The sequence below is a fragment of the Rhinolophus hipposideros genome, assembly GCF_964194185.1.
Source record: "Rhinolophus hipposideros genome assembly, chromosome: 3".
Classification (NCBI taxonomy): domain Eukaryota; kingdom Metazoa; phylum Chordata; class Mammalia; order Chiroptera; family Rhinolophidae; genus Rhinolophus; species Rhinolophus hipposideros.
The window spans coordinates 85,083,456-85,110,888 of NC_138049.1; the positions used below are offsets into that span (position 1 = coordinate 85,083,456).

At 36.6% G+C, this 27,433-nt stretch overlaps 1 protein-coding gene across 14 annotated transcripts in view; it reads left to right on the forward strand.

Moving 5' to 3' along the window:
- DST (dystonin) overlaps positions 1-27,433 on the forward strand; it is a 438,529-nt gene that overhangs the window by 221,735 nt on the left and 189,361 nt on the right. For 9 of the 14 annotated variants that reach the window (XM_081039438.1, XM_081039432.1, XM_081039440.1 and 6 more), the window contains 3 exons: positions 3,640-3,729; positions 6,004-6,081; positions 7,998-8,090. In XM_081039438.1, the coding sequence (XP_080895564.1) occupies positions 3,640-3,729; positions 6,004-6,081; positions 7,998-8,090 (261 nt within the window). Of the gene's footprint in view, positions 1-3,639; positions 3,730-4,272; positions 4,372-6,003; positions 6,082-7,997; positions 8,091-9,343; positions 13,655-27,433 lie in introns of those variants that run through there. The other 5 variants (XM_081039430.1, XM_081039437.1, XM_081039436.1 and 2 more) reach the window with 2 other exon arrangements.

The following is a 27,433-nucleotide window of genomic DNA, read 5'->3' on the forward strand; positions in this document are numbered from 1 at the left end:
GAATACATTGTTTGTAACCATTTATGTATATTTTAAAAGCATCTATTTACTTACCAATAATTGATATGGTAATACATTGATAGATTATTTTTATTTATTTTTTTGAAGTAGGACTTCTAAGGAATTCTCCCAGGAGAATTTGGTAGCTTATTTTTCATAAATGTATTTGTTTGAAGTAAAAAAATAAAAATTGTATTTAAAATCATTTTAATTAGTAGTTTTCATTGAAGCTGACTGTTCTCCTTTTTCACCGAATATGTACAAGGCAATGAGGTGATCTCATTTGGGACAAGCCTTCTTTTATTATTTATGTTCCTTTCTAAAGATAGCCAGTTCTTGTCTAGAATATGGTATCCTTTAAATGTAGGACTTTTTAAAGAGATGACTGTGAATCCTTCCTGATATTTTGCTGCTGTGCTGGGATCGTGCATTTTACCCAAGGTTCACTGATTGTGTGTTCTCTCTAGTTTGCGTTTTCCTGTGAGACCTTTCCTCCATGATTGCATACAGATTGGGCCCTTGGTGGCTTTATTGTGATTTGGGTTTGCTCAAGATAATAGTTTCCAAGGAAGCTTTTGTATTGGTCACAGACGCTGTGCCCTTATTCTGCTTAAAAGCCCTTCACTGGTTCTCTTTGCTTAGGAAAAGTCTAAGCTTTTTAAAGGGATATGTAAAGCTGCCATGTCTCCCTGCCCATCTTTCCTATATCTCACCTTCCACCTCCTATTTCACTGATATCATGGACTGCTTTCCTTCCTTGGAACTCACCTTACAGTTGCATACATCCTGGCCTTTTTCCTTTGTTCTTGTTCTTCCCTTCACCTGGAACACTCCCATATCTTAGCTGGGAGGCCTTAGACTCCAGATTTGGTTAAAGCACCTCAGAGCTTCCTGAACTAACTCAGAGTATATTTACTCTGCACTGAAATTTCCTCTAGAAATTTCTACCATCTCAGACTGCAGACCTCAAGAGGTGGCATTCTCTTGTTCTTCACTTTGTACGTTTAGAAGTTAAATGGTTCCCTGGCATATAGTGGGTGCTCAATAAATATTTAGTGGCCCAATTGAACTGCAGCTACACTGTGGCAATGTGTTTAAGTGTGGAAAATAAAATTTTTGTGGAATTTGTCTAGATTAACAGCAATCACTACAAAGTCAGACTTTTGGAAAATGCAGTTTTAAACATTACATAAGTGGCTGTGATGATCTTATCTTTAAAGTTGAATTTGATTTAGCCCAGTTAAAATCAAACAATTATACATTTATAAAATACTATTTTTACAGTTGTATTTTTTTATCAGTTAAGCCATTTAGAAAATACATGGTTTAACAATATGGCAAAATCTATATTCCCTTTCAAAAATAAATGTGAAATATGTATTACCTATAGTAATCATCACCAGCATCATGTTAAGAATTTCTCTTCCCCTCCCCCAAACCTACCCCCACCATTGGTTTCTGCTTACTTAACTTAATTTTCCTTTCTTAGGATACTCTTTTCAAGCAAAAGATTACTGCCCTCTAGGGGTAAACTGCAGGTGCAATGAAGTACATACAATTGAAAAAGCATTGCAAAATTCTCAGAGAATTGTATGAAATATAGAAAATGATGCTTTCTCCTCATTAGGTAATTCACGTTATGTAATTGAATCCCAGAGTATCTCAACGTGCTTTTCCTTTTCTTATCACTTCTTCTAGCACAATTTATTCTGACAGTTTTTTGTTCTACAGGAAAAAAAAAAATCCAAAATGAGAAGAAAGACTGTTTTATTGAGAAGTGAAAACGGAAGGTTACGACTATTGGCACTTAGTATAGTCATTTGTGAAGGAAAGTTACCAGGCCAGATGTCTATGACTCAGACTTAGGGCAAAATAAACAGTGTTTCTATGTCAGTTTAACTATTTAATTCCTTTTTGTCTTTCCTCTAAATTGAACACTTGATCAGATATTTCTCCAGAACCCCAATTTTTTCCTCTGCTCATTCACTACTGTTCTTTCCCCATAATGTTGATTTGTAATTTTTAATTAATATTCTCTTTTATCTCATTCTTTTGTGGTGAGGAGAATGAGCCAAGAGTTCTGAAGGTCTTAGCACAGGGTCAGGTACCTAGTATTAACTTATTGTGTGTGTATTTTTATCATTGTTGATCATGGTGACATTTGTTTTTCATAGAACAATAAAGATGATAGTATCTTACCTTTATGTACCCTTTTAACGTACAGTATTTTTGTGAACCGTCAGAATAATCACCTGACACAATAAAAATAGGCAGTATTTATGACAGAAGTACCTCAGGATTTTTCCTGGCATTACAGAAATTAGTCTATTTCTACATTTTCTTCTAAAATTCTTAAGAAATTAGATCACAAGACTTAAGAGCAGCTTTCCACTTTATGTGTTTTATGTTCACATATTGATTTTTAAAAAGATAACTTTACTTGTATTTTCATATCATAGAATTTGTGTTCTGTAGTTTGAACAAAGACCTTGCGTTTTCACATTTTTATTTGGCAGATGAGAAAATTGAGGCCTAGAGAATATAGGCAGCTGGTACTAGTTTATGGGACTCATGGCAGAAGTAAGACTAAAATGCAGGTCTCCTAACTTTTTCCCCCTTATAACATGTTTTCTGTTTTTCTAAGTTGGTTTTGAAGTCATGATATTATTAATTCCCTTTTATAAACATGCCTAATTTATTTTTTCTTTATTGTTGCATAAATACGGAGAAAAATGACACCTTATTTTGGAAAGTTTCCCTGATGTAGGCGATTTAGTTAAGTCTGGCAAAGCGAGTCGTGAAATTGCCTTCCTATGAAATAAGTGTTCAGAATCACACCTCGTCTTTAACTGTCCTGGAGTGAGAAGGACATAGGAAGTGAAAGGAGTGAAATGTGACTCTGGCAGGACGTGGATGGGTATAATGTGGGTACAGTAGTCCAAACATTTACTGGAGATATCCCTACTTGGCAGACTGAACAAAGGTTTTGGAAAATCTTTGGTCGTTTGAGCTCTAAAATCACAGCTTAAATAAGGCCTGTGGAATGGAGGAATAATCTATTATAAGTTGTGGGTTAACCTGGTGCTAGTGATAACATGGTTCTGAGAGGAAGGTTTGGACAGAGGTGTTCTAACCTCATCTAGGTGAATTTTTCAAAAACACTTTTTATTTTGAAATAATTATAGATTCACAGGAATTTTCAAAAATAGTACATAGAGTCTCATGTACCCTTCACCCAGCTTATATCTGTGGATTTTTGAAGTGTGGAGTGTGTGTTTCTGGCATCCTGGATCTTGTGGCCCAGAGAGTGGGAAGACCAACTGGGGGTCAAAAGTCACTCCTCTTGCTAAGGTGACTCTGGTCACTGTGTCAGGAATCATGATTAAAATCAGGGCATTGCCTGTATTTTAAAAATTGTAACTCCATGAGTTATTTTATGAGTTATTAATCTGAAATTTACTTTTTTAATGTTTAGTTTTTAAATTTTGCTTTAAGTAGTGAGAGAATAGCTATTGTAAAAATCGCTATATGAATGAACACCATATAAGGAATGTTTTCTATTTTGTCCCCTTTTTGTTTGAGTATTAAGGATGATTCTGGGTTCTAGGACCAAAAGTTAAACTGCTTTTCTTTGTTTAGGTTCGAAAACATGTGACTGATCTCTATGAAGACTTAAGGGATGGACACAACTTGATCTCTCTTTTAGAGGTTCTTTCGGGGGACACCTTGGTAAGTCTGAAATTTCTTAATTTATTTTGAAAAACATGTAATCCTCTCTGCCTGTGACTAGTATGTTTTCAGAATAGACTGTTCAGACTTGTACAATATTCATCTTTTGAACTGTAAATTCTGCCTGAAAAAAAAAAAAAAAAGAGTTCTGATTAGATTTAAAAGCATTTTCAGACTTCCAGTGATGCGAACTGGGGAGAATGAAGCACTTCGATTGCCTTGCTTATATAATCAGTTCTATAATTCAAATACTATTTTTGTTCTTGCTTCTTTTTTACCTTTGGGTTTTTCTTTTTGCTTAGCAGAAGTTGGATGCATACTATAACCACATATTAAAAGACTCACAAATAGCAAGGAAATAAACATCGCTTTCTGAAAAATGGTCTAACCCCCTCCGCCGGTGTCATTTCCTTTTTTTGTGAACATTACTTCCCCTTCTTGGTTACCTGTTCTCCGCTATTATGTTCTGTTCATGCTCTCCTTTTCATTTCTGGTCTGTCTTGTGTCTTTGCTGTCCTACCTTCTGTCTGTTATATTCATTAGCCAAGGGAGCGAGATATTTTGAAGACCTTACGATTGGTGAGTGCCACAGAAGCATGCGAATATGAACAGCATGAGGATGTGAAGGATGAGGATAAGGGGGTAGGTGTCGGCCCCCATAACTCGACTAACTTAGCCGTTACAGTGCGGTGAGCGCTAACGTGACAGAGAAGTAACCCACGGGTTTGGGCTCCTTTTTAGAAAATGATAGAAAGGACCAAACCCCCCAGTGAGGTGGATGTGTGTGTACCAAGAAGTTGGACAAAGGAAATATTTTCTCTTTAAATTTATTTCTAGGTTACTGTGCACTGCATGGTAACTAAACATATGCACTTAAATGAAAACATGGCATTTTAGCTAAAGAATTCTATATACATTTTATATAGTTATGAACATCTTGGCAAGTAGCCTGCTAATTTTTATGCAAATTTATTCTACTTCTGGAATTTGTATTTCAAACATGGCACCTACTTATGGCTTTATTTGAAGGAACTTATGGGAATTTATTTAATATTTAAGTTTATGCTTTAATTATATCTATTGGCAATAGGTATTTAATGGACATTCTTTATCTATCTGCTATGTCTCATTTTATATAGAAAGGTTTGGGAAGGTTTTAAAATCTAGAGTCCTGACAGAACTCTCAGAGCTGTTTCATCTTTGAGACACTTAGTTGACTTCAGCCCACCTTTGCAAGAGAAATGTGCTTCTTTTATCACCTACATCTCTTCGTGCCACCTGATTTCATAGGAAATTGTGCTTTTTTTTTCTTTTTTGGATCCAGTGTATGAATTCATCAATATCATTTCTACGTGTAGTGCAGAACCTATTTTTCCATTCTGTAGTCTGCTGTCTGTTGTATTATGGTGCCTTGGCTTCAAGCAACCTATTCATATTTGAGAAGCTAAGCTGTCGGTTTTCTTTTTTTCTGCCCTTTGGAAGATTTTATGTGGTGCATTTCAGCTTCATTCTTTGTATTTTTGTTAAGCATTTTTTCCAGCTCTTATTTCCTTATATTTTCCTTCTGCTAACATAACTTTTCCAAAGGGGAAACAGTATCAATGAAAAGAATGATGATTGTCAGTTTTCCTGAGATGGTAAATAATCATGTCCATCCCCAAGTAGTATACAACTATGATAGAGTCCAACCGATTTTATGAAAAAACTAAAATAAAATAAAGAGGAAATATATGGCTTTAATTGCTTTTCTCTCTTCCTCTATCATGGCTAAGTAAAACTCCACTGTCTTTCTTCTTCTTGGTGGTTTTTTTATACTAACTGCATGCTACTTTACCTCATTTTCATTTACATGCCATACTTATATAATTATAAAAACCCTCTTGATAATAGAGTTTATTAAGAAGGTAAAATGGATAATGGCATTTAATTCTTTTTGTGTATCTATAGCTTAACAATTGTAGGCTAGAATTGTTGTATAGTGAATATAAAAAGTCTATATTAGGTATTTTTCTCTTTTCCTTTGTTTAAACAAAACATTTGCAATAAAGTATTTGTTTAAATAAAATATATTTGGAAAAATCCCTAGTAGTTTAAATTCAGTTCCAGATAATACCAAAAAATGAGGACTACCTCTAAAAAATTTAATGGACTTACCCAAAAAATATTGTTTTGACATATTAAAATGGCATAAAGTATGTTTATGTAGTATATTAGCTGGGTCTGTGCTATCAGAAACTACAGTGTTTTTTATACCCTGCATTTTTCTGTCCTTAGCCCAGAGAGAAAGGTCGGATGCGTTTTCACAGACTACAGAATGTACAAATTGCACTTGACTATTTGAAAAGACGCCAGGTATGATGTTTTTCAAAGCCTGTACTCATATAAACATATGTGACTGAATAAATCTACACAGAAACTTGTCATGGAATGCAGAAGTTAAATTTGACTGAATTATAATCATTATACTTGTGTTTTTGTGAGACAAATATTTTAAAATGTTTTTAAACATTTGCTCTAAAGAAAAGAAAGTTAATGGTAGGTGTAAGCTTAGAAGAATTAAAAATGGCTATATTTCCATCAGAGTAAGAGCTACTACTACTGGTTTTCCTTTTGTCAGAACTGGGATGCTTTTGCCTAGGAAGTTAATGACAGAATTAAGAATGTCTATGAAACACAGGCAATAGTTTAGTGGTTACAAGAGGGTAAGGGGGTGGGGGGAGGGAGATGACGGTGAGGGGGATCAAATATATGGTGATGGAAGGAGAACTGACTCTGGGTGGTGAACACACAATGGGATTTATAGATGATGTAATACAGAATTGTACACCTGAAATCTATGTAATTTCACTAACAATTTTCACCCCAATAAATTTAAAAAAAAAGAATGTCTATGAATAGTTCTTAGTAGTAGGAACTTCAATTTTTATACTTAGTTTATAAAATTATTTTATAAAAAATAGTTTATATAGTACTTAAAAAAAACCTAGTGTAAGTATTTTTAATACTTAATAGTGATGAGGCAATAGTTTATTTTTTTATAAGAAGGTAATACTGGGTAATTTATAAGTGGTTAAAAATAAAACAACATTTCTGACAAATAGACCCCAACTGGCTTGAGATTTCAGAAGAAATCATGGAAAAGAATGAATAGCATATTGGATATGTTCTTGATTTTGGTAGTATTGTATAGTATAAACCAAATCATTGCTAATTTTTCAATTAGTAGAAAAAGAAGAAAAATAAATTCAGGAGAATTGAAAGTTACTGAAAACAATGATAAATCAGAGGTGCCAACAATTTTGCTTTTAATGAAGTAGGAAAAAAGGAAAGGAGGGAAAGGGATAGAGGGAAATACTCTTGTTACTCTTTCATTTAGTTTATTATGAATACTAAAATGCTTTTAGTTACTACATTCTAGAAAATACTATGTTCTTAAATATTTTAAATGTTATTGGTATTTTCCTTATTATTTTTAATTCTAGTGGAAGTTTCCAGAAGGATTAATTATATTCCATGTCTGAAATGATTTTTTTGACAGTGTTTTCTCTAGGAATTAAAATGTTAGAATCATTGTATCTAATTTTTGTACTTAATTCATGATATTTAATTCTTTGTCTATCCAGGAAGTAAACATTAGATGTCATCATTACATTTATTTACCTGAATGCATAATGTGACAGTTGATAATTAAGTCTTATTTTATATATATATGTATACATATATATGTGTGTGTGTGTATATATATATGTGTATATATATATATGTATATATATTTTAGCAGCCTTGCAAATGTCCAGTGACTCATATATTTTTCTTATCTTGCTAACAGTTTTGATAGACAAATAGAAAAATAATGCTTTTTCAAATAATTTGTGAAGGAAGTGTGAGAAAGTTGTTGAAATTATTTCATGGTTCAGAACTGTTTTCTGCTTAATTGTAAAATAAAGCTTATTTTCAGAAGACAAATTTCCAATTTTAAAATGTCAAGTATCTAGGACTTCTCATTTAAGTTGTATTTTTGTTTTGACAAATGAGTACTTTTATTCCTTTATCTAGAATACAAAAATAATACCCATTTTTATTTTGTGGTTACTTTATAATTTGCAATCTAAAATGAGTAAAGATAGGGAGTAATACAATATTTTGCGGGTTACTGGTGTTTAAGTCATTCAGATTTTTTTCTTTGTATAATTTAGAATCACTTTTACGTAGGTAAAGATAACGTGTGATTGAAAAACTGTTTTATCTCTTCTTCACATGTAAAACAGGTGAAATTAGTGAATATTAGAAATGATGACATAACAGATGGAAATCCCAAACTGACTTTGGGATTAATATGGACAATAATTTTGCACTTTCAGGTAAGTCCGATTTTTCTTAATTGTCATTTCTTTTATCCTCTCATTGTGTTTTCAAGTGGTTCATATGAAGGTGAATTATGCACTCATATCTTATGGAAGAAAATACATTTTAAGCTTCTTTTCTTAAACAATATATTTGTATTATTTCTTTCAAGTAACATGCTGCTTGAGCATCTGGTACCCCATTTCCTGTTGTTCATAACCTTCAATGTTTTTAAAACGGTGCTTGTAATTCAGAGTTGGAAGACAAGGACTTCTTTTAAAATTTTTTTGTTTATTGGACAGTACTACCTGATTTAGATACATGAAATATTATTACTCAATCCTTAATTTAGAATGGTTCTTGTTGCTATTATCGTTTCTCAACCATGCAAACTATTTTTCCATCGATAGACACTAGATGGCAGTATAATTATAACAGAGTGTGAATGTTTTGTGTAGAGCTGTACTTTTTCAAACTAGATTTGAGAAGAGTAAATGCAAATTTATTAACTGTGAATTATTATTTAATAAACCTATGCCAATTGAGGGCTGATTTTGATTTTTACTTTTTGTAAAATGATGCATTTTGAAAAAATTATCTTCATTTGATTTAAAATGAGTCCTCATTTAGGAACTTGCTTTTGTTGTATTAATCAGCTGCCTGCTCACACAGTGCTCTGTGTGCAGCACAGAGCCTCACCCATGGTAGGCAGACAGCACATCTTACTGATTGACTGCTGTGCAGTTGGACCTTGAGGGAAGAAAGGAGCTTGAGTTTTGAACAGATTTTGAGAGGAGTAAGATTTATTTTTTATTTTTTAAAAACTTGACTGGGATATAGGGTTTGTTGGGGAATGGCAGAAAATAATGTATCCGGGGCTCGTTTGGAAACAGGATAAATCTGACAGGTATGGAGAGCTATAGGAAGTGGGGTCTAGGTAGGTTCCAGCACCTGAACAGGCAGCGGAGCAAAGTTGCAGCAACCGGAAATCAGAGGAGCAGACTCAGTTTCCAGGAGACCCATGTAACCAGGTGTCAGCCAGACAGACTACAGGGCAGCTAATATAGGTGAATGTCCACTTAACTGGGCACTGATGTCAGGGAGATCCAGTAACAGAAACTGGAGACAGGGACCTGAAGGACTGTGGGTTTCCATTTCTGGAGGGCCCGATCCTCAGGGGACCCAGGGTACTGAGCACTAAACCAAGACAGGGATTTGGGGATGGAGCCAGACCTTGTTACCGGAGTTGGCTAAAGACTCAGTAGAACTAGCCAAAGAGCTGATTTCACATGGAGTTCCTCAGCAGCTTCCTCAGGGATCTTTTAATTCGCCTAGAACTTTTAGTAGGGTTGAAACTGCAAGAACCCCGCATGGGAGGGTTAGAGGCCTATTGGAACAGAAAGCCAATCACATCAATATTGACAGAGCTGGTGAGACAGGCTGTGTCTGGGTTTTAAGTGTCAGAGTAAGAATCACTGTAGGGCAGTGAGAAAGCACTCAGGTTTGGGAGGGAGGTAGAGCTAAGTGTCATTGTTGGCTCTTTTATTTATGGCTGTGATGGCACGGAATAAGTCATTTAACCACCCTGGAACCTGAAAAATAATGTTTTAGGCAACTTGACCTACTGCTTCTATGAAAAATAAATTGAAATGAGCAGAGTCCATCATCAGGGAGATAAGCTAAGAAGCTGAGGTGGTGACCTCAGTGATAAAGGGCTAGACTCAGATGGGGATGGACAATTGAATCCAAGAGATGACGTTTTGGAGGAAGAAATAAAGGGACTTGGTGATAGTGAATAGCGAGAGGATGAAGAAGAGGGAATAAAGATGACTCTCAACTTTTAGCCTGGGAGGTAAAAATCAACCAACAAACAAAAGACTACTGAGAGAAATGGGGATGATGGTAAGGGGAAAACTGAAGACCTTCTGGGCGGGTCTGATGGCATGGGGGGATAGCCTGTGAATCTGTCTGCTGAACAGTTAGAGATTTGTGAGCAGAGCGGAACTGAGAAGTCAAAGGTACAGATAATAAACTTGGGAGTTACCACTATTCAAGTGGCCCTTGAAACTATCAGAGAGAAGGCTCCAAGGGAAGAGCATATGTGAGGAGCCGAGAGTAAAGCACAGAAATTTGGGGAAGGCCCATGATTGGGGGTACAGGAAGAAGAAGATCCGTCTGGGGAAACAGAAAAAGGATCATTTGATAAGACGGATGAAGCAACAAGAAAATGTAGTATTGATGAAAAAGAGGGAAGAGGATTTCAAGGAGAAAGGAATAATGAGCGGTATGAAATGCCACTAGAGAACTTGAGAAAATCAAGACTGAATACAACTTAATGGTTTTGTTTAAAAGGGAGACACTGGAGATCTTGGAGAAAATACCCCTAAAGTACTGGGAGCAGAAACCAGAAAATAACTGGCCAAAATGCGAGTAAATTGTTGTGAATTAGAAGCAATATATTTAGACCATAAGTTTGAGGGAATTTAAGTGAAAGTTCATTCAAAATGAATTATATATTAAGAAAGCTCTTTGGGATTCAGATGTTTTGGAGGAGATAAGACCACCAGACACAGAAGTATCAAAAATAAATTTTGCTTCTAATATGATCCAGTGGCTTATATTATGGAATCCAGTGTATGTTAGGACCTTAATTCCAAGATAATGATTGTTAAATTGTCACCAATATTTAAAAATTAGACCAAGATCTATTTAAAATGAAGCACATCAATGTTTTGGTAAAACAGAAATGTTCCTTTATTTAGATGAAATAACTTTTCTTAGTACTATGATAGTTTAAGATCAGAGCGGTTTTACTGGTTATGCCAATATATAAGGCTATTTATAGCAGTGGTAATCACCCTCACGTGAAGTGACTGGGCTTATTTTTTTTTCCTTCGCTCTATACTTCACATAAATAAGGGAAGTAATTTCAGAAGACCAATTTATTTATTTATTTTTAAACTGTTATGAGCATCACAAATTGAATCTCTCTTCCAATCAGGCTTTCTGAAGGTAAGCATGATTGGTACAGTCATCCTGTATCATCAACTACCATGTGCTAGATTCAGAGATCTGAGGTCATGAAGAATGTTGCGCTATCTCTTGGGAGAATTTTCAGAATACTCACTGTACTCGAGGGTGATGACTCTGTTACAATAGAAATAATAATAGGGTTCTAGGATTAGGAAGGTGTTAGAGATTAAGGGACATTTTCACTGATATTAGAAATAGGCTTGGCAAGATGATTGCCAGCTATCCGGCAGAGACTAAAGTTGGGTCACTTCTGGGTGAGGGAGTCGTGTGCAATGGCCTGAAAACGGACAGTTGCTCAGTTTGGCAAGCTTTGAGGAAAGGTGAGTGGTGTGCAAACCACTGCTTGCACCTTTATCATGTCAGTACAAATGCCATCCATTATACTTTTAAATTCTCTTGAATAATGTTTTATTGCCATTGAAGACATTGAAAATCAAATTAACAAACAAACAAACAAACCCGAGACTTTCTATTTGCCAGCTTGTGTTCTAGAATATTCAGTTTTTGCCACTTGAGACTGTTTAATTTTCTCTTTAAATAATTAAGGAAGACCTCACGATGTAGACCTATTATTAACAAATATCAACAACATTGCTAATTTGACTGTATAATTGAATATTCTTGTTTAGAAAAATGTAGTGAGTTCCAGTTTTTGATCAGTTCAAAGGCTACCTAGAGAAAGGCAGTTATCAATTTATTTGTATTAGTCAGATGATTTCTGCTTACATGGTAGTCCAGTCGTACCATACTAATTTCCTTTTTACCATATCTATGACTCAGTGTTAGAAATATGTACACCTTAGATAATCAAGTTCTATACTGATTTATTATTTTTACAGCAAGGCCCTAGTAAAACTGTATAATATTTAACTAGGGTGCAATTATAAAAGTTTCATATAAATTTAACTGCCTTAATTCATGTATAAGAACACGCAGGTGTTTCTTTTGGCTAAACATTTCATGCATTAAATCATAAAATTTATCAATTTGCTTATGTGAAAATCCTAATGAGCACATAACGGAAATGGCTTAGAAATTTATGTCATAGGAAAAACATTACAAACAATTTTAAAAGATTGATTTTAGAAACAATTTTAATGGAGTATTTTAGACATTTAGCATTTATTACCCTCTCCTTCAGCTATTGAATCAGCCTGTTTTTTTTTAATGGCTGCTGTTTTGAATAAGAATCTTAATGTGATTTACAGAGATTTTTTTAGCCTTTTTTTTCAAGTACCAAAATCAGTTGGTATTTCTTAAGAAAAATAATTGTGTTGTAAAGACTCTCGGAAACTAAATTTGAAAGGCACTTTGCTAAATGTCTCCTGACTGGTATTTGCTTTCTGTTTGCTCTCAGATTTGTTGAACCACCAATAGTTTCAAAGGTTAAACACAAACTTTGGTAGTGTAATTGCATTTCACAAAACTGAAAGTTAAAGTGAGGGCCAGAGTCTTGTCGTGTAATAGAGCTAAGGGTTTGTCTTGAAAGCTCATCAGCGCTGTCATTTGACAGTGAGCAGCAATGTTTGTCTAAGAGGATTGGTGGCCAGAAATAAGCCACACTGTCTGTCTAATGAGACACAGGGACCCAGCTGGGCAAGATGCCATGGCATTTCTTGCCTGTGCTTTTCTCATAAGCAAAATGGCCTCATGCTGAAGAGGATGGTCGCAAAGTCTGAGGAGTTAGAAGTCACAGTAGAATTTTTGGACTTAATGGAGAAGAGCTAAGTAAACCCTGGATTTTGAAATGAGTGAATCTGCGGAACTGTGATTTCCTGCACATCAAATGGGGAATGTCTGTGGATGTGTAAGAGCTGAGAAAGAAGAACAGTATTTAGATCCTGCCAAAACTCCTCTGAGCCCTGAAAAATATTCTCCCGGAAGAAAATATTTCAGAAAAAAACCGGTCAAGAAAATTGTAGGTGACACAGAGTCAGCAGAGCCGAACAATGAAAATGAAGGAACGAAGAGGAACAGCATTCAGCTCTCAGAAGAACAGCCAGCTCTTTTATCCAGGGGCCTGGTACGGGAAGAGTCTGTTACCCCAAACCTCACGCTGGGAGACGGCATTCAGCAAGGAAAGACAGAAGTTGTAGTTGACCGTGTTAAACAGAAACTTCTGCCGAGTGCTGCAAGCAGTTGGTCTTACCATGTGAGCGTTTCTCCTGCTAAAGACAGTGAACAACGAGTAAAAGTTAGTGAACTGGATGACAGGATTACAGAAAAAGACAGCTCTCCATATTGTGCAGAGAGGAAGAAACATTCAGATGATGTCAACACAAGAGAAATAACATTCCAGAGAAAAACTGAAGTTTTTTCTTTCCGAAAGGCAGCCAGCTTAAGTTCCATTCACTGTGGTACAGAGAGATCACTTGAAAAAAGTGGGTTTTCTGAAGACCCGTTTGAAAATCATAGCAGTGGTCAAGAAAAGCAAACCCCTGAGAGATTTTGCCCTCATGCAGCACACTATTTTCAGATTGAAAAAAAGAGATGTCATTCCCTCTGTACTAATGTATGCTTTACTTCCAAGGATACAGATGAAAATGAGGTAAGAAACGTGGAGTCTGAGTTTCAGGTGTAAATAAGTACGCCATGTGTTCACATCTGACTGAGGTTCTGTCATTTGTCTTTAAAAAGTTATTTTCGTATTAGTTTATGTGAAAGTTATAGAGTTCTTGGTGCATTTTATTTGTAGCCTTAGGTATGACTGTTATGATTTTATTTTTTGTGACATGCCTTTCTTTAATCACACTTTAATTTCAAACCCTAAACATGTTTGTTAGTTGGACTACTGCTTTAAGAGAATGTATATCTTTTGCATTTCTCTAGTTCATGTGTCTTGACTTTTCCTATGCTGTGCCCTTTGGAAGTGTAGCTGCACTGTAGGTAAAAGTTAAATCAGAAAGAAGTCGTGACAAGACAATAGCTCCTTGACAAATGTAGGGAGGATGCAATAGAATTTTCAATCAGTACTGACTTGCTGATTGCTAAGTTGAAAAAGCCAAATTCTAGTTCTCTATCAGTTTTTATATACAGGAGCACTTACATAATTACGTGTGTGTGCGTGTGTGTGTGTGTGTGTGTGTGTGTGTTTTAGGAGCAGGGGACACATGAAAGTGTCCTAATGTATTCTGTGTCTGTTTTGAGAGTTATTCCCTGGCCTCAGTCTAAAATCAGAATGATTTGGGCAGCGTATCATAGGAAATTGAATAGAAAGATTGCCAGGAAGCGGAGGTCTTTATTCCTAACACTGATATTTAGCTTTAGAAACTTACTTCTCTGGAGTTTTTAACTCGTCTTCAAAATGTAAGTGAATGTTTATTTACTTGCCTGAAAAGTACTTTTCCCAAGTAACCTCCTTTGCATGTTACTAGTTGGGAGTGGATGGCCTTTTCTTTAAGCTATTCCTAACTTCGTCTCTTAACAAAAGTCTGGACATAAATGGTATATGTGATGTTACACATTTTTGGCAAGGTCATTATATCACAGGGCAGAGTTCATCTGCACAGTGACAGGGTGAGGTTTTATTAGAGTTGGTGAGCACAATCATTATTGGCCTTAGCTGCTGGTCCTGCTTTGGTCTTTCTGTTTATATACACCACCACACCTTGCCAATATTATGTCATCGATTCTATTTACATTTTACAGTGGTTGCATTTTAAAAAGAAAGCATCCAATCTAGGTCATTTTCTGTGGAGGTCTGGCTTAAAGGACAGTACAAAAGAAAATGGCTTGGTTGCCACATGTTTATGAATGGAACCACTTGCATTGGTCACATATGTTTTCCAACTGCTTTTTGCATAATTTGGCTTCAAGTAAGCCTTACATGTTTGCATAAATGGTAACTCTTCAAATCAGTTTCTTAATTGGTACATAAGCCTTTTTTTTCCCCGTTGTATTATCCTCATGCCAAAGTTTCTACCCTTCTATCCAATTGTGCATCTAATGATTTGTAAAACTTCAGTGGAAAATGTGAAAATAAGTCATACATCTGCCAATCAGATTTGTTAAATAATTGTGATATGGGAGTACTTACCAGTCTCGTATCTTCTAGGTAAAAGCTGAATGGGTTAGTCTTTATTTTATCTGAGGAGTTTGATGTCTCATGTCCCTGCGGTCCCGATAAAGACTATTTAGTGGCATGCAAAGTGTCAGAACGAATAGCTTAGCTGCTGCTCTTAGGATATTCTTTCTGTTATGTGGGAGGTGTTTGACTCTGCTGGCTTTGTTATCTTTGGTTAGAACTGTGCACAGAACTCTTTACCTTGCATTGGAGTCTACATTTTTTCATTGGGGAATTAGATGTAAATGAGAGCTTTCAGCCCTCATCCCAGAAATGGCCTGTTAGCCAGTATTCCTTTTATTTGTTCCTTCAAGAACTTTCAAATCCTCTCTATTTGATCATTTTTACTCGGAGACATTTGTATGCAGGGTTGGTTGGGCTTGATGACCTTCAAGTTAACCTGAAAGTAGAATAGTATGCCATTCTCTGAACTTTCCTTAACCTTAGACTTAGTTCAAACCTCTGACTTGAACTTGACTGGTCCTGTGAAATTTGTCATTCTGTAGTATAGGTAACCAGCCTACTTTTTTTAAAATTTATTGGGGTGACAATTGTTAGTAAATTACATAGATTTCAGGCGTACAATTCTGTATTACATCATCTATAAGCCTACCTCCTCTTTAAATCCTTGTAACCATACACTGACCTAGAATGGCCCTCCAGGCTCAGGGGTTCTGTGGAGGTGGCTCAGCCAGCCGCTCCTTGGGTGCCAACTGAATAGAAATCTCATAGCATGTTATGTCATTACTAGGATAAGGAGGTACAAATAAAAATAAGGAATAGCTTCGATTTATATATTGCTTTGGAATTGGAAAAATGCTTTCAGACACATTGTATCTTTGGATTATCTTAACAACTGTATGAAATAGGCAAAATAGTTGGTTCCTCTTTTATAGAATGAAGAAATGGAAACTTAGAGGTTTAAGTAATGTCCTTAAGACAACACAGTACATGGGAATAGCTGAGTTAAACGATGGCACAGCATCCCATTTTGATTAATCGTCAGAGTTCTGAAGGAGGGAAGAGCAGGGGTTGATGTTTATAGGGGTTAATGTTCATCTCTGCAGGATGAGTGTTATAAACAGAGTCAGCAAAAGCAGGACATGATTGGGGACCTTCTCCAGGGATCCCTTGATTTGTCTAAGACTCACATGCTTCCTGTACCTTGTGACATGGTCTGGTTTCATACCTTTGCCCTTGAACTTTTCCCACACAGCTTTCTTTTTTCTTTAGTTGCATAAATCTCACTTCGTCCTGGTCTTGCTATATCGATCTCAGCAAAGATGGTTGTTTTCTGTTTATAGTCCATTCTGTAACTGTAACTGTAACTGACCTCATGTAAGTGTCACCTGAGGAGCTTTGAAAACTGCAGATGCCTGGATGTCACTCCAGTGATTGTAATGGAATAGAGAAGGTGGGCCTCCGCAGGTGATTCTGATAGTCATGACTATGGAAAGGGAGCGGGTTATCCTTCTTATTCTGTAGCAGTGCCTCTCAAACTGCAGTAGAATCATCTGGATTGCTTGTTGAAGACACTTTATCCCAGATTTAACTTGACCACTATCTTCTGGTGGGGCATGAGAGACATTGCATGGTGTAGGCACCCTCTCTCATGTTTTTAAAAAACTCACTAGATTTTGAGAGCCAGCATCACCCTATTTTAGCATTTGCCATCTTATTCTCTTCTCAACATAGGTTTTCTGATAAGTACTGTGGATTATGGGCCAGGAGGTGTGAGTTCTATTCGAGCTTTGCCACCAGAGAGTTGTGTAACTTGGACAGTCTTCTTTATTTTTTTAGGTCTCTGGTTTGTTTTCTAGAAAAAGAGGATTGGACTAGGCTATGATACTATGCTTAATAGTAATGGTATTTCTTGGGTCCTCCCATATGTCAGACACTCCACCACTATGTTATTTAATCTTCAGAGCAAGCCAAGGAAATGGTTCTAATTTTAGTAGCCCCATTTTACAGAGGAGGAAACTGAGCCTCAGGAAACTTGAGTAACTTGCTCTTGTCACTCAACCAGTAAGTGGAAGAACTTGGATTTCACCCAGAATTATCTACCGAGCTGAACTCTTAACTGATGCAGTATTCTCACATACATCTTCTTCAGTTTTAAATTTCTATGAATCCATGTATTTAACTGCATACCTTTTTGTTTGTTTAGTGTTTTCACTTCTTTCTCTATTCCTCCTTTCTTTTATTTATCCACCAAATATTTGTTGTGTACCTATTACAAATAGAACACAGAGTAGGCACTCTGAGAGAAATAAAATAATAGCCCTTTCTGCATGCATTATATATAACCCATTGTTTGCTCATGACAAATGACAGGCACAAATGGCTATACATTTAATCACCTGAAAGTTAGGCTTCTGAGATGATGATCCTGAGTAATTTTAACTTCCCATCATACTAAGTAGCTGTATATTAACTAATGAAAACTGAGGTATGTTTATGCTACTTTTCATCTTTGGTGAGTTGCCAAGGAATAGTAAAGTGACCTAAGTAGGAAAGAAGCCAAGGAGAGAAGAGTGAGAAGGAGTATGGATATTGTACGAATTATATTATCAGTTTCTGAATAACAAAGAGTTCAGTATTTTTATTAATTGACTTTTATGTTATAAAAATGTAGACCGAAACATCTCAGAATGTTGGAATACGTTAATATTCAAGTACACTGAAATATAATATTTATTTAATATTTTCTTCTTTAACCAAGTTTTTTATGAATCTTAGGCTATAGAATCTTAGAATTCAAGGACTAGGATAAAATCTAAATCTTTCAGATGGTAGCTTTGCTCTACAAATCTTGAAAACAAAGGTCATTTGGTTTACAGTTGACTAACTCATTTCTTTCTGAACCATTTTATCTTTTTTAATGAAAATGCATTTATTGATTATTTTTTGGTTTTTACTATTTCTAGTCATCTTTTGGATTTGATAACCACTTTGTAAGAATTTAAAATTGTTGCATAGATTTTGGGTCTCTATCGCTATTATAATGCCTCTGTCTTTTCAGTTAAATGAAGGACATGCAAAAGTTTAAAATCCTTTGCTGTACAAAGAAAGTAGTTATAGCTATGTTCATTTTCCCTGAAACGAATATGAATACAAAATAAATGAGCATTTGCTAAACTTGGCCATCAATTTAAAGCATTAGCACTTGAACTTTACCAAATTTTTGCTTTTATCCTCTATTTAATTCTTCCTTTTAGGGAGGCAGCTTTTAACCAGATAGAACTTTCAAAATATGTATGCCATCTTCACAGTTAAAAATATTTTGTGCAGCATTATTACACATTTTTGAAACTTGGAAGCAGACACTAAAAATGTGTTGATTACATTTGTTTCTGGCAAAATAGTTAAAATATCTTTGAGGAGCTTGTCTTTGGAAGCAAACATCTTGGCTTGAAAATTTTTCCTGTGTTGACAAATTTAACATGAAACTTGCTTTTGCCTGACTACAGTGTTAAGTGGTGTGAATAAAAGAGTTTAAGCAATAATATTCACCCTGGTACACAGTTACCTCTGCTCACTAGGAGGCAGGCACTGTTCTGAACCCTGTGAGCATGTTATCTTAGTCTCTCAACATCTTTGAGGAGATACTTTACATGAGAGGAAAATGAGGTCCAGAGAAGTCACAGGGTTAATAAGTGGTAGAATCATGAACACAGGTCACCACCCTCCGCAACTCTGTGCCAGTCTTCCAATGTGCAACTTTTACTCTTGAAATAATTATGTTAAGAGACTCACAAGGTAGAAGACACTTGAGATCCACCTGTTCCAGCCTTCTGCTTTCATTCTCATTAATACTTGAACTCTTTCAAATAGACTATAAATTCGATTTCTTATTTTAACAAAAATATATGAAGGAGTTAAATTTCCTTTGCTAACACTCTTGTGTCTAAACCTCTGAACCAATAGGGATTTTGTGTTCTGCAGGGAAGAACATGTGACTAACTATCATTTCTGTATCCACTGTGTGTCCCTTAAATCCGTGTTTGCTTCTGTAAAATGAGATGGTTCATTGATAGCTAAAACTCTTTCTGGGATGTTGTAGGGGGTCACTATAGATATGGAATTGCAGAGGAAAAAGAACTTAAGAGATCTTGAGTCAGAAGACTTATATTTAAGCTGGTTCCCCTTTCCACATCTATAAAATGGGGTGGTTTCTTCTTTTGAGGATTTAAGGTGATACATGTAAAGAAGACTTAGTAGACTGTAAGCACTTTATAACTTCTATCTTATCACTATCTTCTGCTCCTGTAGAAAAGACAAAACATCTTGTAACCATCCACTCACTGAGTAGAAGAGCTCTGTAAGTTTTCAAATTTTTAACAGAGCACTTCTTTCTCTCCTTCACACAAAAAGCATTCTTTCAACCAAACAGAGTAGGTTGCCACCCTCATCCCCCCAATTCCATGCATCCGTCCCCTACGTTTTCAGCAAATATTTATGAATACCTATTATGTGTCAGACAGTATATTCCTCTAATTCCATAATTAGCCTAAAATTTTGTCAACCTGTTGGAAAAGAGAGAGCCCCTGGGAGGACCCATTCTTGAAGCTAATATTGGTTATTTAAACCTAGTATAGATACAGTTCAAAGGCATTATTGATAGTAGCTCCTGTATGAGAGAAGAAGAGAATGTGACGCCAGAGGCCGATCTGCTGTTCCCTGGAGGGGAAAGGCTGCCTGTTAAGGCAGGGTGTCTGTCTAGTGAGGACAACTTCTGTGGTACCTGACGTTCAGTTCATGTGAGAGATTCAGGGCTGTATCTTTCTCTGAAAATGTGTTCTGTGTATTAGCTGCTTTGCCAATAGAGAGACCGAGAAGCTGAAGTGAAAAGGGTCTTTAGGATTTGAGGCAAAGCTAGGCGATCCCCTTTCATGACCTATGTGTGTGCAGCCATTTTCCCAGCAGGGTGCGGTGAAAGGAAGCACCCATTGTGGCTGGTGACACAGAGAAAAAAATTAGTCTGAGTTGGAAGGATAGGTTCCTTTTCTAAATATAAAGGAGAAATTTTACTCTATTTCTGCAGATTCTGAAGTGGAATTTAGGAGACCGAGGTCCATACCCTAGGCCTCTTAGTAGTGTGCTATAGAACCCTGGACAGGTCACATCATCTCTTTTAGCCTAAGTTTGTTCACCAGTGAAATGAGGGGGTTTACCAAATGGCTTTGCATTCTTTTGGTTTGAGTTCCCCTGATTCCTTAATTCTATTCATAGCCTTCTCTAAACTAAATATCTTAGTTCTCTTAACTTCAGAGATGTTGCCTTTTGCAATGTTGCACATCATTTATCTATCTATCTATCTATCTATCTATCCATTCATTCATTAAATTTATGGGGTAACTTTGGTTGATAGGATTATATAAGTTTCAGATGCACAATTTTGTAACACATCATCTGTGTGTTGCATTGTGTGCTCACCACTCAAAGCCTGGGCTCCTTTTTGTCACCCTATATTTGATCCCCTTTACCCTCTTTCTCCTCTCCCTACCCGCCCTTCCCTTCTGGTAAGCACCCTACTGTTGTCTGTGTCTGAGTTTGTTTGTTGCTTTCTGTTTTATATCCCACATATGAGTGAAATCATATGGTCCTTGTCCTTTGCCATCTGACTTATTTCACTTAGCACGATACTAGTAATTTGATTAAAATTTTTCATCTTTTCAACACATTGTAATTTTTTAAAAATGAAAAAAACAAAAGTTTCGTTATTTGCTTCATATAGAATAATGAAATACATATTTTTAAAAAAATATGAATTATCTTTTGGGGAATATCTGATTCAGCTTTGTAAGTTGGCTGTTCTTGTGTACAGTGCATGCCAGAACCATGACAACATTTGTAAAAATAGGGTGTTCCTGTCGCCCAGTTGTCTGGTGGCATTGACTTTGTTCAGCGGACTTTCACATTTAGACTCAGCTGACCCACACAGTGAGGCTATTGCAATTCATTTAGCAGTAAGTGGGTCATCTATCAATAAGCTGTGAATGAAATCAGTGCTGTGAGATGGGATTTGTTAGCTGGGTTTCTTTCATTGAAAAGACATTTCGAGGGTTATATACTGTGTCCAATTTATGTAATTGTGTTATAAAAATGATTCAGATGAAGCTTAGGTGAACTACGTGACATTGGGTTCTCACTGTGTAGTCTCTGGGTTGTGCTCGCTGCTGGGCACTTTTGTGTAATAGTCAGGGTATTCTCGTATTATTTTGGAAAGTGAGGTTAAAAGGAAATCATTTACTTTCTAAGAGGGTAAGGTTTACATGACAGGTTAAAACTCATTCGTACCAAATGAAAACATGAAACGTGTTTCTAGTATTTATAATCTCCCTCCCTCCCTCCCTCCCTGTCTATCCCTTGCCCCTTATTTAGCAGATAATTAGTTACTCATTACCTAATCCATGCCATGTTGGGCAGAGTATGTTCCAAGGGGGAGAAGCAGCTTGAGCAGAAGATCCTAGCAGAGAGGGAGCATGTGGTTCACCTGGTTTGTCTTTCATATGGTTTGATCATGGAATCGATAGAGAATGGTTTGAGTCTGGAGAGATCATCCAAGACTGAACTCATTATTGTGGCTGTGGAGTAAAGAACAACCTGAACTGGGAAGTGAGAACAGGGCAACACTTGGTGCAATGAGAGTATTCCTAATTAGGAGACTATTACTAGTTAGGAGGCTATTCCCAATCCAGACACTGAAGCTTAGTTCTAGAAGAAGGTGGAAGCTCTCTTGAGCCCAATATCATTCTAGGCCTATCATGACTGCATTTTAAAAGATGACATTGGAGACTAGAGGTAATGGTCCAGACCAAGGGTAATAGTTACTTCAACTCAATAGTTGGTAGTGAGAAAAGAGAGGAAATGATGGTATAAGGCCCTCTTCACTCTTAAAAACAATCTAGGGACAACTAATATATCCATGTTATTAGGTGCTTATATATTTTGTAGGGATGTGGAAAACTAGCAGTTGACTGTTTGACAGGTCAAATCAACACACATGAGGAGGTTTCAGAAGAGTTGGAGTTACCTCATTCTTTTATGTTTTGAGAGTTCTGCACTGGTTTCTTTGGCTCCTGGATTCCAGAAGCAAAGCTATCTGTGTGTTTTGGGGTACTTATTGTGCCCCTTAACTATTTGTTGAGAGTCTGATTTACATTTTCTGACTGTGCTCGATGAGGCATTCGGTCAGACCTGCACAATGAAACAAAACTCATCTCCAACTAACCATGAGCAACCATATGTCTAGTTATGCCACAATTAGACCTGTGTGAATTGGGGGTCAGGCTTTATTAGTTGCATTTGAATTCTTGTATCCACCCCCACTACCCTCCACTAGAGCCACTCCCACAGCCCCCTATGCCTTCTTCTTTTAGTTTTAATTATTTGGGTTTCAGTTATTGGATGTTTCAGCTCTGCCAAGAGGGAGAAGGGAAACTATGTAGTCAAGTGTCAGTGTTGAGCTTAAGGGTAGAGGCTATGTGGGGAAAAGAGAGGTGAATATCTGAAAGAGTATGAGGGCTTTTTGTTGTCGGTAGCATTTTATTTTTATTTTTTTAGGCTGATGTTAGCTTTCAGCTTTTTATTTCAGTTTTGCATCTTGCTTGTATGGAGTAAAAAGATAAAACAGAAATGGTGAGTTCTTTACTCTCAAGGCCCAGAATCCTGAACTATAAAAATGCCTTTATATATTGGACATCTCGATTCATTATTTCATGGTCTAGAGAACTCAAAATAATTTTGCTAAAACTATAAACACCCGCCAAATTTCTGTTTCAGTGAATTTGAGTATCCCCTATCCAAATGGTTAGATTTTCCTAAGCATTTGTTTTATTACCAGTAGGAACAATACTTTTAGAATTTGCGTTTGGAGAAACTGCTTTCTCACATGACCAAACAATTTTTGAGAATGCCTAGTGTTGAGTATTTTCATAGCCCAGAAATATTGTCTGTAAACCAGCTTTTGTCAGGGCTCTGGAAAATATTTGCACTGGACCTAAAAATCTTGCAGATTTTTCTTTCTAATTTAGGCTCAGACTTTCCTGGAAGAGGAATACACATAAGTAGAGTGGTGGTAAAAGGCAGGTGACCCTCTCTTGCTGTAGCCATTAGTGGCACTACCCCATTCTGAGTTCTGCTGAACGGGGAGGAAATAACATTTCCCCTGTAATTCAGAGAAGTAAAGATTTGGCCTATTCATATATGTGGATATAGCAAAAGTTATATGAAAATTGGGTGTTTTTCTGTTGTTTTGCTTTAAAGAATTCAGTGCCATTTTCATGTGGAATTTGAACTTATATCTGAAAATAAGAACAGTAGATTTAAGCAGAATCTGTGATAAACTATTTACTGAAGTTTCACATTTAAAGAAGATAAGCTAGGAAAAAAGTCAGTGAACTTGCTTAGTTAGTCGAAAAGTTAAGCAAAATAAGGCAAAAGAATTACTTTGATTATAGGTAAAATAGAAAGCTCCTGCAATACAGACCAAGACATGATAAGAACCTCAGATTTCCAACAGTGAGACTCGGTTCTAGAAGAAGGTGGAAGCTTACTGAGCCTAGTATCATTTTAAACTTATCATAAATGTGTCTTAAGAGATACTATTGAGATTGACATTGGCGTTCACCTGGACTTCTAACATAAATACATAAATTTAAGCAGTTCACATGGTAGTATGGTTTTTTTTGGTAGATCTTTATAGCTTAAAGCTAAGGCAAAGGTAGAGAAGACATACAGCTGACTTGATCAGGACTGAAGTTTGGCTGGTCGTTGCAGGGTAAGGAGAAAGGTGTGAGGGAGTTGAGAATATTGGTTGAGGTGCTAGAGATATAGTACAGGCCAGACAGCTGGAAGTAAAGATAGAATAGGACTCCTAGATTGGGACAAAATTGGGCAAGTCAAGGAATGTGAGATGTTGGCAAAGCCAGATAATTGGTTTAGCTCGAGTTAGGGAGTGAAAATGCTAGAAGAATGGGAAATTGTTATCAGAAGTTCAATACTTGAGGTGGACTTGTTCGGGTTCAAGACGATGAGATCCAGGATGTAGCCATAGGTACGTGAACAGCTAAAAGTAGAGAGTAGATAAAGGACTGTTAGCTTTCAGCTTTAATAAGAATATGTGAGGATGGAGGGGGCGAGATGAAGAAAGACACATACTCCGCCAGGTGCCAAACCTTTGGGCGATGTAGGGATTATTTTTGAGGAAAGGAAGAAAGCGGTAGTGCAAGAGTGGCCTATGGTGTGAAAAATAAAATAAGGTCTTAGTACCCACAGCTCATGGTTTGAAAACTATGGCTTTGCATTATTGGGGGAATTAGAATACACTCTTCCTGCTTCTGGGCGTAGTGGTGTCTGGACTTGAGTTAATGCTGTGGGGGAGACCTGGGGTTTGGTTAAAAGGTGGAAGCAGTATAAAGTAGTGAAGGTGTGAGAGACTTCACATGAGACTTCATATTTCATGGTTTACCATGAAATAGATTATTTCTGGAAAGTTTAGGAACGGTGGCAAGCTGGAGCAGGAGGGATGATGAAGCAGAAGTGTATACGGGCACGAGAGGCTCAGTGACAGGAAGAACTTGAATTTGGGTGGTAGTCAACAGTGACCTGGGCGGGAGGCACAAGGGCTTCATGTTTCCAAAAGGAACTTGGGTAGAAAGTATTTGGTTTGTTTCTGATGTTCGCTGACAGATTGTTGATGAGAAGCTTTAAGCAGCAAATATTACTACTACAACTGTAGTGGGGGAAGCTAACATTTATAGTTTTCTGCATGCCAGGCCCTGTGCTAAGCATGTGATGTGGATTATTTACTCTAAGCTTTCGAAGCACTCCAGGAGTTAGAAGTTATGATGTCATCATGTGTTTTTTTTCATGAGGAAATGGATTTCAGAGAGATTATGTAAATGGCTCTGGGTCAGAATCCTGTTAACTCTTGGAGTTGAGATTTGAACCCAGGCAGCAGAATTGAAACCCTGTCTGACCATCACTGTATTGCTCTCAGGGTTTGACTGGATTACTTCCTAGAATCCAGTCTGAAGTCTCACTGCTGGAGGATTCAGGCTGTCTTGTTGATTTTAAATCAGGTGTCATGAAAGACAACTGCAGATTTATAATTTTCAGTATTTAATTTTTCTTTTTAGTTTTGGCTACATGGTTTCAGAAAAAAGTCTGATATACTCAGATAGATGTTGGCTAATGGTACAGTTTATTTTTATAATTACATTTCCATGTAGGGGTAATATTGGATAATATTGGAAACAGGAAGGGAAGCTGAACATGAGTTAATGTGTTAGTAGTCTTTGATATGTTAAAGTTTGGTTCACTACATGTTCGAATATGCATTTTAAAAGTAAGTTTTTTAAATAATGTATGCATGTGTAACAGTCTGAAATTGTGTGTGTGTAATAATATGAAATTCGTCTATTAGAAAGTTATTTAATAAGAATATGTGATTTTCTCTTGGTTGATATTTAGACTATTTTCAGACGTCTAAACTCTTCTTCCTTCAATCTTTCCTTGGATAAAATGTTGTTAGCATTTGAATCTATTAAAGTTAAATTGGTACCTTGTAGCTGTAATTTACTGACTTCCCTTGTTACTCGGTAATTACTTTTGTGACTGGACTGACAAGGAATGTTCTTGACCCGGTAGAAAAGAGTCCCCCCTCTCTTTTTTCTTTTTATAGCTGTAAATACCACCCATGAAGCCTCTGCATTGTAAGAGTTCCCCAAAGCTGTTGATTTTATAATTTGTAAAGGCTAGAAGGGACCCGTTGTGAAATTTTACATAGAGGTTCAACCTTTCCATTTACTGAGTTTCCTAGGTTTGTTTCTCTGAATTCTTGTTTTCATAGATTTTGATTAATTTGAGGCAGCAGATGTCCAAGGTTTACCTTTTACTCCTGTTTACAGGAAGAGAATTGGGAGAACAATAATGCCAAATGTGTGCTTCTCCCTTTGTCACAAATAATCATGACAGTCAAAGAGTTGAGCATGCACGTTCTGTGTGCCGGGCGTGCACTGTGCTCACGTTGTTGAATTCTCACAACATGGTGTAATAATTGTTACCTTCATTATTTTACAAGTGGGGGAACGGTCTTAAAATAGGTAAGTAATTTGAACATATAAGGGGAGAAGATAGGATTTAAACTCCGATTGTGCCAGAAAGGCTCTCAAGCATAATTTGAAATCAGAATATCAGTTGGAAGCTGGGCAGAAGAAAATTAGCGATTTTTCAGCTCTTTTTGTCCACATTAAAAAAAAGAAAAAAGAAAAATCACACACACACACACATTATATATATATATATAAAATGTGTTCGTCACCATATTTCTCTTCCATGCTGCGGAGCTTAACACAGATTCCTAGGAAAGATGATTACATTGAGATACTGTGCTCCACTTTCAAATCCTGGTCACTTGTCAAAGAGCATGTCTCAGACCTTGGCTGAGCTGCCTCTGCTGAATACAGGAGAAAGGGTGTATGTGTGGCTGTCACCTCCAAGTGATGGTTTGGGGGTTTCCAGGCCTGGTGTGGCCTTTAACTGCTGCTGTGTTCCTGCCCCAGGCCCTGGGTTGGCCACGCCCCTGGCTCTTATGGCAGTTGGGAGAAATAAAGGGTTTCCTGTGTAAGCTTGGCATTGCTACAGGGACTAAAGACTTTCTTTAGTATTTTTTTCTTCTATTCTATGCTTTCAGTTGCTTGACTCCTCCTATTTTGACTTCTGACTTTTGTGTTGTATTTATAATCTCAAGAATAGACTGAAGACAGTCTTAAACATTATGTGCTTCTACCTCCCACCTTCTCATTTTATAGATGAGGAAGATGACTCATTGACATGAAATGAATTCAAAGCCCTGGGACTACTAGTGGCCAGGACTGGAAGCCAGTCTCATGACTTTAGTGATTTTTTTTTTTTTTTTTTACCCTGTAACAAAATGACTTGGACCTCTTTATGTCTTGCTTCCAGTCTCTTATTTACTCATCCTGAGTCTGCCTTGCCACCTGCCTTCTTGATCCCTTGACTTTGCAGCCTGCACTGATTGAGGGAACAGTTGTTTGTTGGTGTTAATCCCAGCTTTGGAATTACTGTGTGACCCCTGGTAAAGTCACTTTGTGCCTGATATTATTATCAGCAGATGAAGTAGGAACCTAATCAAAGAAATTCTTGAGAAAATGTAAATCATGAACTGGTGACCTGTTTTATTATTAATTAATGGAAATGACTTTTAGAAAATTTAATGAAAACAAAAAATATAGGGAA